The 19016-nt window shown below is 35.8% G+C and overlaps 1 protein-coding gene across 2 annotated transcripts in view; it reads right to left on the bottom strand.

Moving 5' to 3' along the window:
* Nucleotides 1–5141: 5141 nt before the first annotated feature.
* Nucleotides 5142–19016, bottom strand: part of LOC119074557 (MAGUK p55 subfamily member 5) — a 72683-nt gene continuing 58808 nt past the window's right edge. For both annotated transcript variants that reach the window (XM_037180755.1, XM_037180756.1), the window contains 8 exons: nt 13316–13496; nt 12703–12914; nt 12419–12634; nt 11611–12350; nt 11429–11547; nt 11236–11367; nt 10993–11174; nt 5142–10929 (listed from right to left, as the gene is read on the bottom strand). In XM_037180755.1, the coding sequence (XP_037036650.1) occupies nt 10750–10929; nt 10993–11174; nt 11236–11367; nt 11429–11547; nt 11611–12350; nt 12419–12634; nt 12703–12914; nt 13316–13496 (1962 nt within the window). In that variant the 3' untranslated portion in view covers nt 5142–10749. The remainder of the gene's footprint in view (nt 10930–10992; nt 11175–11235; nt 11368–11428; nt 11548–11610; nt 12351–12418; nt 12635–12702; nt 12915–13315; nt 13497–19016) is intronic.

Raw genomic sequence — 19016 nt, 5'->3', positions numbered from 1 at the left:
AATATAGATATATATATAGATGTCCATATATGGAATGCCTGAAACACCCCACACACATAACAAATTATTTCCATGTTAACAGAAACACTCTAAGTACCATTTTTCCCAAGATATATCACTTTTATTAAAATCCAATATGGCCACCGGCAGCCATTTTGTTAGGAGACCGGAAATTTTACCGACGCTTTACATTCGTTAATACCTTTCAAACAAAAAAAAAATCATGAAATTCGGTCAAAATTGACAAAATTGACAAAATACTCCACGTTCACTGTACGGCCGAGTAGCCAGATAAGAGCTCACTCCAAGAGACCTAGCTCACGCTCCGGAGAACATAATTTCATGAACTTTCCCTGATTGGTACGGTCAATACCTATCTAATAAAGCTAAAACAGACGATGTTGAAATGTGGCCGACCTACAAGCAAAAACTGCTTGCCGCCCTGTGCCTGTTTCACACCAAGGGGTCTAACTCACGAGTCGGTCATCCGATTTCCATAAACTTTTTTTTTTGTCGATCGGTATTGTAAATACCTTTTATTTGACGTATCACTTACAAGTTTAACGTTTAAATGTCCGGAGATATCTTCGAAAAACCGTAAAGCACTTATTGGGCCACAGCTCGGGAGGGGTTGATCCACTCATCTTCGAACTTAGCCTGTCTTTTGACAATACCAAACGGGAAAAAAAAGAATTTTCAAAATCGGATGCGTTTTACTCAAGTTATCGTGCAGACGGACAGACGGAAAGATGGACATTTTTTTTTTCACTGATTTGGCATCTCTAGACAACCACAATAGGTTTCCCCTTACTCAGGGAGTCCAATTCGACGTGTTACGGACGTATGCGTAAACGCATAAGACCCCAGTACTTCGTACGGGTCTAAAAAGCGAACAACAGATAAGTTGTTTCTTCCCGTAAGCCTTCATACTTCTAATACTGGAATCTCACAGCTTTCAACAGAAGGCCGGTAAGTCGCTTTCCTTATAAATATAGCAGTACCTCATCACAGCATTTACAACCCTCAAAGGCCAGTGTAAAGAAAGGTTGAAAGGTTTTTGACGCGTTGAGCGGCATAGAAGTTTCGGTACTCTATACTCATGTCTGAAATGCAATGATCAAATGCTTGTTTTAATTTGACAATTATAACAATCAAGAAGATAAAATAAAAATTTTGCTATTCGTTCATTGATTTTCGCATCCACACCGTTGAAGTTAGTGAATCACTGAGTTGAACTAATAGTTATAGGTGCCTTAAGTTCGAAACACGAATCCATTGGTCCCAATGACATGTCTGTGATTCCGCTGCGGTTCGTTTCACAAAAAAATAGAAAAGGGAAGGGCATGGGACAATTATTGGCGTAGCAAGTAACTTAACTTAACTTCAGTTCATATAACCACTCCAAAGGTCTCCACTACCTACGTTCGATCCTACGTTAGTACAATATCAAAGATAGACACGTAACGTATGAGTAATTTATGTAAAACAGACTTAAGAGGCATCGTTTGTTTGTATTCGACTTTCCAAGATATTCTCAATAAATCTTAAATGATTTCTATTACCCTGTAGAAACGAACGCTCTAATTCCACAATTGAGTTACAAACAATTTATTTTTTTATTTTTTATCGATGGAGAACCTAATTATAAGACACTTGGTCTCGTATCATATGCCAAAAAAACTTAAAACTTTTTTTATAAATCATTTTGAAAGTCACTGAAAACACGAAAATTCGAATCGAAATACAAAAATTTTTGATGACATACTGTATTTCTATTCGAATTTTCGTGTTTTTAGTGACTTTCAAAATGATTTATAAAAAAAATTTTAACTTTTTTTGGCATATGATACGAGACGTCTTATAATTAGGTTCTCCATCGATAAAAAATTAAAATAAAATTTGTTTGTAACTCAATTGCACCAAATGACACGAAATTAAATTTTCAAAAGATTTTTGGTTAATTCTGCTTCGAAGTAAGGTGAAATCACCTTGACCCAAACGTTGCAAAATTTCATTTTTTTATATAAAACCTGAAGATCTCGGTCATTCGAAAGCTACAGCGTAGTTGGGTGAGTGAAGTAGGTGAAATAAGCTTCCCAGTGGTGATAAGTGTCATCCTCGAATTTTGACTCGTCGATGTTATCTCGAAAAATTTTGTAACCATTTTTATAAACGGTTTTGAGCCAAAACAACATTTTCTCTGGGGCAATAACCACCAATTTCGAAAAAAAACGAGCCATCAGAACAGTCGGAGCGTTTGCTGCGACTGAGCCCCGTACAAACCCGTATATCTATTGCGTACGTGACCCTAGTGCGTCTGTCACCCTACTTTGACCGTAAGCCTATTGCGCCGGTTAATGTAGTTAAAGTAAAATTTTTATGTAATGTGTGCATCTTACAAATTGCGCATAGCGCAATTACGAAGCCCCGTACGACGTTCCTTTCAAATGAAACAAAAATTTCAAATCGCCCTAAAATTTTAATTTTTTGAAGGGCCTAGTATCGGCCTCAGTCCGAGGTCCCAAATTTAAAATTTTAGCCCCGTACGAAGTACAAAGTGGCTTATAGGATTACGATGCCGTGTGTAATTGATGGAATTCGAAGCAGACGGCAAGGGCAAAGTGTTTGCCTATGTTCATAGATGACGAATCTGCAATAAAAATTTTGTCTGTCCGTCTGTCCGTCTGTCACGTCGATATCTTGAGTAAATCAAATCCGATTTCAAAAAAAAATTTTCCCCTGAAAGATAGTCGAAATAGTGAGGCTAAGTTCGAAGATGGACATATTCGGGTCGGCCCTTCGTGAGTTAGGGCCACCTAAGTGATTTAAGGTCTTTTGGTGATATTTATGGCAAAATAAACGATGGAAATGTAAATCACACGGCAAATGATAGGTATTGTCAATACCAATCCAGGAAAAAAAGTTTTTTGAAATCGGGTGAGTGGACCGTGAGTTAGGGCCTTAGAAGTGAAATGATACTAGGGCCCTATGTGTATTTTACATAGAACTCGAGTAAATTTCATTCATTTTTCGTAATTTTTGTTTGATTTGGAAGGTAATCGAAGGCCGAATAGAATGTTGTTGAAAACAAATTAAATTTCGGTTCTGGGCCTAAGGCCGCTAATAGGGCCCTATGTGTATTTCACATATAGCTCGAGTAAATTTCATCCGTTTTTCGTAATTTTTTTTTCATTTGGAAGGTAATCAAAGGCCGAATAGAATGTTGTTGAAAAAAATTTTAAATTTGGGTCCTCGGACTGAGGCCGATACTAGGCCCTTCAAAAAAATAAAAATTTTAGGGCGATTTTAAATTTTTGTTTCATTTGAAAGGAACGTCGTACGGGGCTTCGTAATTGCGCTATGCGCAATTTGTAAGATGCACACATTACATAACAATTTTACTTTAACTACATTAACCGGCGCAATAGGCTTACGGTCAAAGTAGGGTGACAGACGCACTAGGGTCACGTACGCAATAGATATACGGGTTTGTACGGGGCTCAGTCGCAGCAAACACTCCGACTGTTCTGATGACTCGTTTTTCAACTACATTCTATTCGGCCTTTGATTACCTCCCAAATGAAACAAAAATTACGAAAAACGGATGAAATTTGCTCGAGTTATATGTAAAATACACATAGGGCCCTAGTAGCGGCCTTAGGTCAAGGACCCAAATTTAATTTTTTTTCAACAACATTCTATTCGGCATTCGATTACCTTCCAAATCAAACAAAAATTACGAAAAACGGATGAAATTTACTCGAGTTCTATGTAAAATACACATAGGGCCCTAGTAGCATTTCACTTCTAAAGCCCTAACTCACGGTCCACTCACCCGATTTAAAAAAACTTTTTTTTCCTGGATTGGTATTGACATTTGCCGTGTGATTTACATTTCCATCGTTTATTTTGCCATAAATATCACCAAAAGACCTTAAATCACTTAGGTGGCCCTAACTCACGAAGGGCCGACCCGAATATGCCCATCTTTGAACTTAGCCTCACCATTTCGACTATCTTTCGGGGGAAAAAAATTTTTGAAATCGGATTTGATTTACTCAAGATATCGACGTGACAGACGGACAGACAAAATTTTTATTGCAGATTCGTCATCTATGAACATAGGCAAACACTTTGCCTTACCGTCTGCTTCGAATTCCATCAATTACACACGGCATCCTAATCCTATAAGCCCCTTTGTACTTCGTACGGGGCTAAAAATTCTGGCTATTAATGACCACCGAAAAATATCACTTGTATAGTGAGTACAGTCTTGACCATAGCGTGTAACGCAACTAACCGCCGACTTCTTCGAGTCACACTTCGCAGGCTAAAAATTCCAATTCTTGTTGACATGAAAGCAATGGGTCTCCTGAGTATTAGAAAATTTATAGACTGATTTGTTACCGCAAAACATAGACAACACAGCTCACTTTATGCCTCAGAAACGACGAACTTTGTAACGCAACTAACCCTGGAGTTACGCATATGTTGGACTGACAATGCCATATATGGGGTAAAAGTAAAAAAAGATTAATTTTAAAATCCATAAATATTTTTATTTTTTTTAGACTGAACTTAAAAATTTTCAAACACATTGTAACAAAAAAAAATCTGTTGTCTTGTCCAGCTTGTTCAATCGATCTGTCCAAGCTGTTATATTGATTTGGAACTGATTTAAAAATCCTACAAAAAAACGTTCATAATCCATTTTTGAGAATGTTGTGTGTATTTTTGAGTTTTTTTCTTCTTTTTATTTATTTATTAGAATCTCTGTTTTTTTTAAATCTTTTATCTAATATGCACAAGTAAATATATTTTATTTATAATAATAAATGTGAAATTTTATGTCTTTTTTTATATGAAACATTTCTCTTTTTTGTCTTTTATTTTCTGTAGTTTATCAATACTTTTGTTTTACGTAAATCGAATAATTTATACTCATTAAAAAATATACACCTAATCAAAATATATTTATTATTATTTATATAATTTATAGTTTCACTTATAAGTTACACATTTCTCGTTTACCTTTTTTAAGATGTGTTTTTGTGTTCTCTTTTCTTTCCTTTTTTTCATATAATTTACTTTAGAAGACTGACTGTAATTTCATATTATAATTAGATTTAGATTTTGTTTTTATTTATTATTAAATATTTCGTTTATTAGTTTTCACTTCGGTTTTTTTTTGTATCCCTTGCTAACGTTCAGTATTTTTGTATTTGTTTGTTGTTGTGTTTAATAAATATGTTGTTCTTATATAGTGTTGAGCGTAAAAATATTTTAAATTTTAAAAATCAAGAGAAACTTGTAACAAATTAACACTTTCAAATGCAAGTGCGTTAGGAGCGGAAAAACCCGTCTTCTGCAATCAGCGTATAAAGGCCTTTTGAAAGCTTATTAACGATTAGATGCAGCAGATCAAAGTTTGGCTAAAGCAGTGGTCAATGTTAAACAATCGCCGTTGCGGTGATCCGGACAGTATGAAATTGCTGAATGTCACTCAGAACACATTTTTACCGTTTACGAAAGAATTTTTTAGGTTAAGTATTTGCCTTTCATTTGCCTTATCGTGGTCAAAAAAGGTTCAGAAACAGACTCAGTGTCAAAACAGGTTCACTGTCAAAACAGGCTTCTTGTCAAAACAAGCTTAATGTAAAAGCAAGCTCACTGTAAAAACGGGCCACTGTCAAAACGGGCTCACTGTCAAAACGGGCTCACTGTCAAAACAGGCTCAGTGTCAAAACAGGCTCAGTGTCGAAACAGGCTCAGTGTCAAAACAGGCTCAGTGTCAAAACAGGCTCAGTGTCAAAACATCTTCGCTGTCAAAACAGACTCACTGTCAAAACAGGCTTAGTGTCAAAATAAGCTCACTGTCACAATAGGATTATGGACATCAGTTTAATCTTTCATATTCGATCTAGTCACGTTGGACACAAACCGTCCTACATTTTTTCAAAGGATGTGAAATCCAAGAATACTTACAAAGTTCAACTGAAGAACTACATTTGTAGAGAAAAACAGTCAAGAACACATCACAAAAATGTCTTTTTTTCCATTGCAACATTTTCTACTCAAACAATTCTACAAACAAATCCTCGTTGTGACGTAAATAACTATTGCACGACAAGCCTTCGTCGACGACTAGTAGAGTAATCGAATTAAGCGATCGATTTGGCATCAAGTTGAATCCATCTTCCTATCGCTTAGAAAGACAATAAGCGTTTAGAAGGTAATGTACACGCTGATTGCAGATTCCCTCGGTCACGTACTCGATTATTCAGAGTAATAATAATAATAATAATTACAAAAAAATCTTTACATTTAAAACATTCAACGTTACGTCTTGTCTCTAGTTTTTAACACTTTTTTATCGTAAATTTTTGTTTTATATTTATAAACGAAAGTAATTTTTCTTTAAATCTAATTTTGTTTTACCACAAAACGTGTATATATAAGTATAATTTGCATTTTAATATATAATCTTGTCTATTCGCGGATACGATTGATTTTTTCTTTTCTTTTTTTATTTTATTATTTTTAATCCAATTTATTTTTAAATAAATTTTTATTAGTTTTCAATAGTTCAATTTCAATTTTTTTAATTTAATTTTTTTTTTGAATCTAAAAAAACACAAATTTTTCATCTATGTACACACCACAATATTCTAAGTAAACTTTTTTTGTAATTTTTTTATTTTCTTTGTATGTAAGTAAAATTCAGTTATTTTTCTTTCGTCCTTCTCATCCTCTTCGTCCGTCTTTCCATTAATTTAATAATAAGATTCGAGCATTTTTTTTGTATTTAATTTCTATTTTTCATGGAATTGATTTCTCATAATAACCTCATTTTCTATAAATTATTTTTAGATTTTTTTTTCTTTTATTTATTTTAATTTTAAAGACACGTACATTTATTAGGATATTTATTTTATCATAACTTCCACTTCTGCTTCGTCATTTTTATCCTTTCCATTTTTTCCATCATTCGTGCCCGTGCCATAAAACACTGATACACTAGGTTCTTAAACCTTCCTAAATCACAGCTTCTGAATTGATGCAAGTAATCTGTGGGAGCAAATGTTTCTATGGGTTCTTCCGTAGACTAAGAAGAGAACATTGCGTGTACTAAAAATTTTTATATGACAGTAATCCACTGAACCGTTCAAATTCTGCTGCCAGACGTCTTCGTGAGTGTCTTAACCTGTACTCTCAGAACCTAGCATGTACGTACACATACGATATTCATGCCGTAAGTGCGGTTGACAATTTAAATTTTGTGTGAATAAGTGGATGAACAAGTAGGAAATTCTTAAAATTCTTAATTTTCTGAAAAGTTTCTAAAATATGCTTCTTTTTGAGGATTTTTTAAAGAATTTTCAGAAGGCTTGCTACACTCGCAGAATATTGAAAACCGACATATTTCCTGTTTCTGTGTTTTACTTGACTTTCGGGTTTCTCCATATAAAATGCATGCAAAATTCACATAAAGCCAGTATACCACAACACCAAAAATGTGTTAGTTTTCAAATTCCGCAAGTGAATAGCAAGATTTCTGAAAATCCTTAATCCTCAAAACAGTCCCCGTGATAAAATAAATTGAAAAGTAAATTTGGAGGCACTCTAATATGAGTGTACCGCACGTGGACTATATCAAATTGGTCAGACCTAGCCAATTTTCATGCCTTTTCAGCGAACGTACGGCGTTAACTGTCAATATATTTCATACCATAGCATTGAACCAAGCATGTAAGGTTGCGTCGCATAAAGTCAATCATTTTTCGGCAAATTTTCTAGAGACTTTTTGTTTTTCGACAATATCCTCCGAGCTGCATTGCCGATTAACCTTATGTCAGGCTTAAAATTCAGTACTTTCTACTACTACCTTTCAGGAAAAGAGATACGCTCTTTAGTGATGTTGCCCACGAAATCAGGAGGGAATTCGGAAAATGGAATGATGTCTGTACTTTACTCAAGGGACTATGTATAGGAATTTAAATCTTAGAAATTTCATAAAACTTTTTAAAAATTCCTCAATATTCCTAAATTTCTGAATTAAAAAAAAATTGGAATTTTTAGGAGTTTTTGAAGATTTTAATGGAATTTTAAAGAATCAAACTCCTAAATATAGGCACTACTTCACTCATATGTTGTGTGGCACGGGCAATTTACTCTTTTTTTAAAAAAACCTTTTTCACGTTGCAGTGTTTCCTTTTGCAATAATTTTTTTGTTTGTTTTCATTTGAATATTTTATTTTGATTTTGTTTTAGTAACATTAAAAATATTTCTCACGTTAATACTTATATTACGTTCCGAGTAATTTGTTTCTTAAAGAACTTCTTCATCTCGACAAAAAAAAATGTTTTCTTCTCTCGCCCAAAAACCTTTCTTTTTCTAAAGAAAATTAAGGAGAGTTCGAAAAAAATATATCCGCGCATGGTGATGCAGGTGAACTATAAAAACAAAATGTCCTTTTCCTGATTAAATTCTTTGCATTGCAATAAATACTGGGGAGACAGAAAAGAAAATGTTTAACGGAGATGCATTTCAATACACTCTTGACTGCACTTGAAAAAGGATGCTTTTAATGAGAAATAGAGGGATTTTTGCTGACTTTTGGTTTTGTTTTGAATGCAAAGAACTTAAAATGAAAGCGAAATAAAATGATCGAGTCTGGTTGGTGACAATTGAGTTTCAATTGTCAGAGACCAGACTCGATCATTTTATTTTGCTTTTACGTTAATTAAATCTATTGTGGACAGAGGCGGTAATGTTGAGGTAGCAGCATTTTCATTCATCAAAAGAACACAAATTTTTATTGAATTGATGGCCGATACTATTTAGATGAGAGGAAAATTGTGGCTACTGTCTTTAAAGTTTAAACCATAGCCTATTTTAGGTATTATATTCCTAAAAATTCTTCAAAGTTCTTGAAAATTCATAAAATTCTTAAATTTAAGAATTATGAGAATTTGAAGAATTTTCAAGAAGTAAATCCTCAAAAATTTTGCGAATCTTTAACTTCCCAAAGTTTCTTTAATTTAACAATTTTGAAGAATTAGTTTTTACAATTCCTTAAACTGCTTCTTGAAAATTCCTGAAAACGTACTTTGGTGTCGCTATTTCCTACGAATTCTTGCAAATCGTTAAAAAGTGTTAGCGTCGAAAATGTGCATGACTTTAACCGGTAACACTGTTCCAGCACAAATATCGAACGAAATAAATTTTCTTGAAACGTTAAACATGAACATGGCGAACATGGCATCGATATTATGAACTGTTAGGATCCTCATATTCGTTAAAGTTGTACAAATGTTTTAGTGTCGGATTTAAAGTCGATCTTACCCTGGTTTTGATTTACTACGGCCTGCGAGTAAGATGTGGATGATTTTTCTGTTTCAGAAATTCATACTGGAAAAAATGCGAAGGACCGCAACTCTTTTCATCCGAGTACAGCATGCTACTCTGATATATCAGAAGTCAGTAGGATTCACTAAATAGTTTTTCTGTTTGTTTTAACCAATTTTGTTGACGCGATAACGGACTTGAAATGAATTCTGCATGGTTGGTAGCGTGAATCTCAATGTGTTACAGGAACGCCGAAAATTTGGATTTTGAGTTTTCAGTTTTAAATTTAAATTCGCATCGTTGAAAATGTCCTAGGCTAGCGCAATCTGCCGTGGTGGATGTTATGAGCCTTTACAATGCGCAAAACGTCCTTTTTTCTGAATGGAATGGTCAGTCATGCATGATTGGCTAGCCGATATTATTTGTAATCTCACCCCCAATTTTAATGTCTTCGTTTCATCTAAAATTAGTTTTTCTTAATTTTCATTGTTTAATGTTAGTTCGAACACATTTTTTCTGTTGATGATATATCTCAATAGATTTGAAAAACTCTCGAGTCTGTCGAAGTTTTTCGTTTTTTTTTTGTTTTCTTTTTTGGTTACATTTTTTACATATAACTAACGTGCACAAAATTAACATTTTAATTGGCAAAATAATTTGCTTCTCTACCCGTTAATGAATGAAATTTCCATCTTGTTCCCCCCTACGTTTTGTGACCAGTCTTCAAGCGAAAAGTATTCGGAATTCAACTGAAACACTTACCGACCGTATCGGTGACTTAAATTCAATAACTCGATTCAATCAACTCAGATTTCGTGTTATAAAATTTAATCGGGACCAGTCTACGTGTTGTAGTGTAGGTTTTCCATGGACGGTAGTCCATACAGACAAACATCTCATTTTTTCGCTGCAGTTTGTTGGTTGTGGAAGAAATTATTTCACAAACGAGTTTCAATGCTGGATGCAACAACAAAGGGACGGATAAATGTTTTCGGGTAAAATTGAACCAAAAATTGACGCAACAAAATCTTTGTTCAGATTTGTTCTCCGAAAACATTGAACAGTTTTCGGACTGCAGTGAATCGGAGTTTTCGGAGTCACAGTAAGGTTTACCAGTTAAATTCAAATAAACTTTTCACTTGAAGAACTGTCTATCTAACTCGGTTACGGTTTGGTGATTAGACTAAGTGTAACGCCTTAGCACTACCTTTGTCGTTCAACGACATCCACAAATCGAAGCAAACGAAACCGAATACGGAAAATGGTGAAAAATTAACCGAAACTTCGTGACCGGAACTGAACGGAAAGAAATTCGTGACTTTTGTTCATCGTTAACATGTGCTATATACCTATGTGGTTCAACCGGACGTGATTCATCTCTGCCTAAATTACATTCGACGCTAATTGTGCAACCATTTGGCTGGAACCCATTGCGGTTCACGTTCTAGCGAATTGATTTCGGTTAACAGTTTGTGATAAGCTCGTTCTGTGTCGTTGTTTATGATAATGACATCGAATAGATGTCCCCATCTAGCTTCCATGTCTCGGGCAGTTGCTATAATGTCCTTCAGATCTTCGTCCTGTAACGTTATGTAGGAATGAAGGATTTTCGTCAGATTTGAATACGGACGAATCAAGCAAACCTTAAACGCTTCTCCGCTGCGTACTTTTTTCTGCCTCAGCACATCGAGTGACGGCGGTGATACCAGTATGACGTATGGCTTTAAGTCGGATGCTCGCAGCAATTTCAAGCTTTGTGGATGCAGATTCAGGACGCATATCTTTCCACTCGATACGACGGTTCGGATGGCTTCCAGTGATGTACCTAGAATAACGGTTAGACGGTCAATATGATCAGTGTATCACATTCGTTCCGTTCTACTTACCGTAGTATGCTCGTTCGTATTCGCCGTGTTCGACAAATTTTCTCGCCAGAATATCAGCTTCGAATTGCACTCGAGAAATAAAATGATAGTCCTGGCCGGGGACTTCACCATCACGACGAGTACGTGACGTGTCTGAAGTGAAAAAATTTGAAAATGAAATTTTCATTCGCCGAGAACACCATCAATATCTTACGTGGCACAGCAGCAGCGAATCTAGAATCGGCCATCAGTCTTTGACGGAGTTCATGTCGTCCAATATTCGGCGGACCAATCAAAACGATTGGTCGTTTATACGAAGCCCTTGGATAGTATCTAAGTTAGGAACAAAAAATTGGGTCAGATTCACACCGGAAAGTCGTGTCACGATGAACTTACAATGCAACCTCTTCATAAGTGAGTATTTCTTCTGGTTCAGGATCATCTGGCGTGGTTGACGAGTACAATGGATAACCGGCCTCGCTAGTGGCATGCACTTTCTTTTTCCGTTTGCCCGACTTTTTCACACACAACAGCGTCGATCCTTTGCTGGTACCTTTCCCTCGGCCACCAACCAGGCCGGCTTCACCAGCTATTGCTATTTTCATCGATTCGCGCTGGTGTTGGAACGACTGACTCGGTATTAGTCCAGCTAATGTTGCACCCTCTTCGCCTTCACGATAGGCCTGCCACCAATTTGCATCTTCTCGCGATATCACATGCAGCACATCACCTTTGGTAAAGCTAATTCCCAATTCCCGACATGGAATGTACATATCGTCCTCCGGTTTATAGTCGAAATGCGCACGTACATGCAATATTTGTGGCTCTCGGCTGGTCGGTGCCGTACCGCCTGGCACAATTAAAAACGTTAAAGTTCCGACCATTGAACTGAGCAGCTGGCACACTTCGTTAATCGATTTGCCGCTCATTTCGATGCCATTGATTTCGAGAATCTCGTCGTTTTTGTGTAGAAGACCAGACTTTTCGGCAGCACCACCACATACAATGCGACCTATTACAACGGCATCACCCTCATTGACTATGGTTGCTCCAAGCGAATCGGACGATTTTTCGATTTGAATTATCCTAATGGGGTCTTGATCCCGAAGCATTGGAGTACTAATCGGTTCGCGTTGCTGTAAATTGAAGCAGAAAAATTGGGTGAGCTTTGCGTAAACTCACTTAACCGAACCGACCGCCTTACCTTGAGTACATTGTTGTTGATGATGTTCGCACTTTGATTATGTATTTTGTTTGTGAATGCATCGGAAGAAGAGTGAACGAATGATGCTGGCGTTCTGTCTGTTGTGCTGGCAATACGATCATGTGCCAGTAATAAGCCTTCCATTTCGTACGTGGACAGAAGGTCATAAAGTTCAACAGCTGCAGGCTGATTGGATTGGGTTAGCAGTTCAACGCACTGATGGAAAGAGGAAATGAACGATTTTAGTTTCCGATTTTGGCCTACTTCATATCACTAATTCTTACATCTTTGGCTATCGTTTGAGCAGTGGCACATAATGGTTGTATTCTAGGTCGACGTCTTAACAATACAGCTGTTCGTATGGCTAGAGCTCTTGCAATATTTGGTCCGGATAGTAACTGCTGAGCGGCAGTCACACGACTGGCCAGACCAGCCAGTCCCTGTTTGTTTAGTTCATTTTGGAGCTTTTGTAGACCAGCTACAAGTTCACCGTATCCTGTTTAAACGAAATAATTATGTTTTTGGTTGTCATTTACGTTCCATCATTAAAATCGTTGTGTGATTGCTGGTTGTTTATGCTTTCACCTTTAAATGCACAATAAACTACAAAATGCTCTCGTGCTATAATGCATTGTTGTTGGCATACATTGTGTTGACATGGAATTCAAAACAAATTAACTCTTTTCCGAAAAGAGTGAATGGACGACAAAGCATCTAAATAATGCTTGCATTATCTAGCCAATAGAATGGTCAATAGCACGTAAAACAATAACGGATTTCCTTCCGGTAATATGGAAATCGCTACGCAACAGTACATCACTCACGTACACCAATTTTAATTTAATCACAACGACGACGGTTGCGTGTAAAAAATTAATTTTAAATTATTGGATTTACCTGCAATGACTTCGATTTCCTCGTCTTCGGCATATGCATCGTTTTCGATGCCGACAGGTCGATCTTGCAGAGGACTGTCCTGGAGTGCTTGCAATTTACGTGAGCCACGTATGCTAGCACGTCGAAATTCATTCTGTTGCAGTATTCGTTCTTGGGCTTCTTGACGACGTCTCAGTTGTTCCTGAAATTTACGAAAGGAAAAATTGAAAATTGTAACGACCACAATTACGCTTTGTCCGGTAATTTTGTACTAGGGGAAGAGCAGACTTCTGATTGGACTGCATTCAAAGATTCACAATGTACAGTTTAACAACTTGATAGTCCAATAGTTCAGTATTTTAACTATCAATGTCTTGTGGTTGTATTCCACATACCCAACAAAAATCTCTTCGAGAAAAGTGTGACGCAGTCTTTGAAGTACAATTTCTAAAATGAATGATATCGCTAGAGTTGACGCTTTCAGCTTCGTTACGCAAAAATTAAATTTTACACCCAATTTTAGTTCAAACAAGCTGGCTTAGTTTTTCTCATCATCAAAATTTTACCAAAAAATCTGCGTTGCAAAGTGGCAAATGTTCAGGAACCAGCAAGATCAGCAAGAAAATTTATCTGCCACATGCGACGCAGATTTTTTTGGTAAAATTTTGGTTGTTTCCAGTCAAATTTTTTTGGTAAAAATTATTTGGCAGATGATGAGAAAAACTAAGCCAGCTTGTTTGAACTAAAATTGGGTGTAAAATTTAATTTTTGCGTAACGAAGCTGAAAGCGTCAACTCTAGCGATATCATTCATTTTAGAAATTGTACTTCAAAGACTGCGTCACACTTTTCTCGAAGAGATTTTTGTTGGGATATCAGTCGTTTTAGAAGTTTTAGAACACTGCTTTTTATAACAGTTTATAACAGAAATTCGAAAATTTGACGAAAATCGAAAATTTGACGAAAATAAAAAATTTGACGAAATTCGAAAATTTGACGAAAATCGAAAATTTGACGAAATTCGAAAATTTGACGAAATTCGAAAATTGGACGAAATTTGACGAAATTCGAAAATTTGATGAAAGTCGAAAATTTGCCGAAATTCGAAAATTTGACGAAATTCGAAAATTTGACGAAATTCGAAAATTTGACGAAAATCGAAAATTTGACGAAAATCGAAAATTTGACGAAGAAAGTAATTCTCTATCTGCCACCATTCAAGAAATATCTCTAAAACCCCAATTGACCCACCCATTTCCAACTTTCGACATTTTTCACATATGCCCCTCTGTTCTACTCGTAAAACTCTGAGCCTTTGCCGAAGAAAGTAATTCTCTATCTCTCATAACCCAAAAAAATATTAGTCCTTTCATCCTACGCTCGAGTAGCTCAAAATTTGGTCACTCTAATCACTCTAGCTCAAACGAATCTGCCCCGATTTTTTAAATTATTTTTTTGTTCGAATCGTGTTACGAATACCTTTCATTTGATGGGTCGCACGCCTCTGTAGGTTTCAATACAGCTAAGCTACAGCCGAAAACGCGTTCCCGACCCTCGAAAACCACACTCAGAAACCACTTCGAGGCCAATAAAACAAAATTCTGGTTTTTCCTGGGGTAGTGGCGTATCACATTCTCATTTTTATGCCCACCCCGAGGTTCCTGCAAAATTTCATGGAGATTGGCTGACTAGTTTCCGAGATCGACCGTCGATAGATAGACAGATAGATAGAAACATACAGAGTAAGTTGAAAGATTTTGATTGTTTGGAAAACGTTAATTTGGTGCATTTTCTATCAAAATGACCAACTTCAAAACGATGTATCTCCGGCAATTTTAAAGTTACATAGCTCGTTTTGCTCGTATTTGAAGCGCGAATAAGATAGAATAGGATTTGTGGTGATACAGGCCAAAGGAAAGAAACTTAAATTCTCGCCTATATATAGTTGCCGCGTCTCAAAAAAATTTCTTCGTTCTTTTTTTGGAAGTTAGACTGCGTCAAGTCCTCCGCTATCGCTCCGGACATGATATCAATGTCGTGTGATTGCATATAATGGTCTATTTATCAATACAACTTTTCATTATATGTATACTCGCGACCTTTGCACAAACCGTATGTTATTATTTGCATACCATTTACTAAGTTCCTGTGTCATATTTGGGCATGTTTAAGAAAGTGATGTAAATGTCAAAATCTTCAAACCTTACGTCATGTCGTCTCGTGTCGTATGTCATGCTTTAATACAAAGTTCTTGTTGATATATTCCTTACAAGCAATGTCCTGACTTAATTATGTTTTGAATGAATCAGAAAAAATCCGGCAACTATTTCGGGCAGTCAAGCCGCTCTGGTGTTATAGTTGACTACTCTAGTGTTCTAACCCACTTCCGGACATTTGTTTTTATACCGTTATGTTTCAATTGTTCTGTTTCCGAAATAGTTCGATTAACTGTTGAGAAATTTATTCGGTGCTCTCGACATGTGATAGCCCAGTCGTCAGACGATGGGAAAATCTGTTACTTATGCGATGACAACTCTGCACCGATTATTAATGGGACAACACTGATTGTACGTTTTCATCATTGTGAACGTCATGCAATTTGTACTCTGTCTCTTTTGTATTAGATTCATTATACGAATCTAAAGTAAAGCATCACGTTTGGCCGGAACATTTTGTTCATTCCAATAAAATCTGGGAGTAATGATTGACCCAGTAACCATACACACTCACTTGTTGATATGTGCCAATGATTCATTGTCGATAGTGCATTTTAAGCAAAATCGACAAAACATCAATGGCACATATCAACAAGCGTAAAGTTACTGGGTCAACCATTACGCTTATTCGTTTTTTTATATTTTGACTACTGGGCCATTACACAGAAGTTTTTCCACAGAAACCTAATATGTTACGGGTTGCGGTGAAGGATATCATCTGTTATCGATTTCGACATCAGGAATAAACGACTGATTCTTACTTATGCGGCCTTGCATAGAAGTATTGTTTACAAAAATTAAGTAAAAGATTTGAAATCAGTCTCTCGAAAATACATAAACAAATGAAGTAATAGATCTGATAGTTCAACTTCTGATATACTTGTCGTCAAGTTGTGCAAGTTTATGGGCTCTCTTAATCCTATTCTGGTAGTTTGTTGAGAAAACATCCATGAGATCCGCCTCCATTTTTCGTGTTACTTCGGTGTCCTAGTTATGTGTTCACACACAAAAAAATCTGGTAGACGAGATTTATGGAGAATTTTACTCAGATAGAGATACGCTGAATTATTGTGAAGGACGTGGAGGAGAGTCATTCGCCTACTTAAACTAAAATTTCACTTTGTTCAGTGCATTATTAAGTCAGCAGGTATAAGTGGAGGGTAATAATATCATGACGATAAAATTGAATGTCGCCACAAAACCTTAGTGGGATAATTAGGTACTGAAATTGTACATCGAAATTTATTGGAGCTGATAAAAGTCCTTCCAATCAGAAACATGAAAACACTACCTCGATTCATAGCATGTGCCTCCGCAAACGTACATTCGCTCTCGTATTGAAACACGACATTCACGATAAGTTTACAAATAACGTGATTGTATTCTCAAACAGACTTTGTTTCATGTCATTCCACAAAACCCATCAACTGCGATTTTTTTTTATGAACATGTCCATGTCACAAATACCTGTACATAAAATGTGCGTGATGTCATAATTCAATTATAATAATTTCAAGATAATTAAATTTATGAAAAACGAAGGAAAATACAAATCAGTTTTGGATGTTGCGTGGAAATTGTTATTTGCAATGATTGTTCACTTGCCTTGTACTGATCTATCCGATACTCATCCGAATAATACAAATTATTGTTGACACAATTGTTTATAATTTCACTATCGTCTGTGGTTACCATTTTTGCCGTGTCAAGCAACTGGCCACTGTATAATTTATTGTCAATAAATCGAACAACACTTTTTATTTCACCCAATGCTATTACTGAATGGTTTCACGGCTCATTGCATTTCAACTGTTTTTTTACTTTAAAAATATATTTTACGATCATACGAATCACCTGAATATAAGAATGTTTTGTATGAGTAACATGACATGATGATGATGATGTAGATAGTAATATGATGGATGCATGGAAATGAATATGACGTTTGTTACATTATATCTACAGTTAAATTTCTCGGGGACAAATCAAAGCATAGAGCTGTGTACAATTGGATTTTTGGTGTATCCAATTTCAGCCAATGAAAATCAAGAAAATTGAAACTTATTTCGGTGTCAGAAATTATTGCACATTCTAACCATTCAATCGGTTATATGGAATTTTCGTTAGAAAAATGTGACTGCAAATTTTCCGATAAGATAAAAACGAAATCTTCTCCAAACACAATTTCAAGTATTTTACTCACGCCCTCATTAGAAATGTGTTTCCTATCTAATCTCTAATATCACTGTGCACTTAAATCAGTTAATACACGATCCCTTCGCAATTTACATTATTGCATTGCAATATACCACTGTTGTTCATTGGAATCTGAAGTATACTTCATGTTTAATGTTCGATTAAAGTGAGTCGATGATGAATTGTAATTTTGCAAACATTCAATTTATAGACGGTCAAACAACATGGTTTACGTATTCTATTTATAGAAAATATGAAGCACAAGTTTCGGGTTTCGGTAAACACTAAAGTCAAGATAGAGAATGCGATAAAATAGTGAGATAATTGACAAATATGCTTTAGATTGCGTAGCTTTCGACACTGGCTTTTCATCAGTCTAATTACCAATTTGGAATCAATCATCGTCTTTATCCTTCTCAAGTAGCATAGCCATTGAAATTATAAATTAGTGTGTGACTACGCTCGGTCTCGTCTACGTAATGAGGACACACTCACTAAATACCGCCAATGTATAACAAGATGCACTCTATGGGAATATTGACAGAGACTTGCATTGCATTCATCCATTTCACAAAACAACACCTGTTTCGTGTGAACTGTTAAATGCAGAAAAAAGACGTGCCAAATTAGTAAATTATAAGAAAAATGAAATTTCATTCATTAAGCATCGTTTCGAAACGACTGATGATGTTTCGTTTACTTTAAATTATCAAAAAACGTCTGATGATATCATCAGCATATTTGGGGTGGTTCAGGACAAGTGGACACATAAACCACTTACGTCTCTATGACATTCTTGGCATTTTAAAGACTATTTAACCGAATTGAATGAGCATTTAACTTAATATCACTGCAATCGGCACACTTTCGAACTGAAGTCATTTTTTACGATTAGGAACGGTGATACTCCCCCACAATTTTTTCTTTATTTTGCTTGAGAATGAATTGAAACCGAGGGCAGATGAAACAGCGGATGGATTTTATATGTTAAAGGCATCGTTGAATCGTTCGTATTAAATTGAAAGTAGCTTATGGCACGTGAATTTGAATGAATATCAAATAAAACTTATTCAAATTCATGGTCGATAATAGCTGCTATTGTATAATGCGCGGCGGTGCACCAATGTTAGTATATTAATACACAAAGTACAAATGTATATATTACTGGGGTTGGTTTGTTTGATTCAAATTGAGGGGAACGTAGTTTATGTGTACAGACCACTTTGGACTTAATAACAAGTGAAATGCGTCGTAGAATAGCGACTCAAAAAATCTGTGTTGAAATTAAATGATTTCTTTTTAAGTCCATTG

Source organism: Bradysia coprophila, unplaced genomic scaffold (genome assembly GCF_014529535.1).
Source record: "Bradysia coprophila strain Holo2 unplaced genomic scaffold, BU_Bcop_v1 contig_151, whole genome shotgun sequence".
Classification (NCBI taxonomy): Eukaryota; Metazoa; Arthropoda; class Insecta; order Diptera; family Sciaridae; genus Bradysia; species Bradysia coprophila.
The sequence above is the reverse complement of the archived record's forward strand: the minus strand, read 5'-3'. Positions and strand labels throughout refer to the sequence as shown.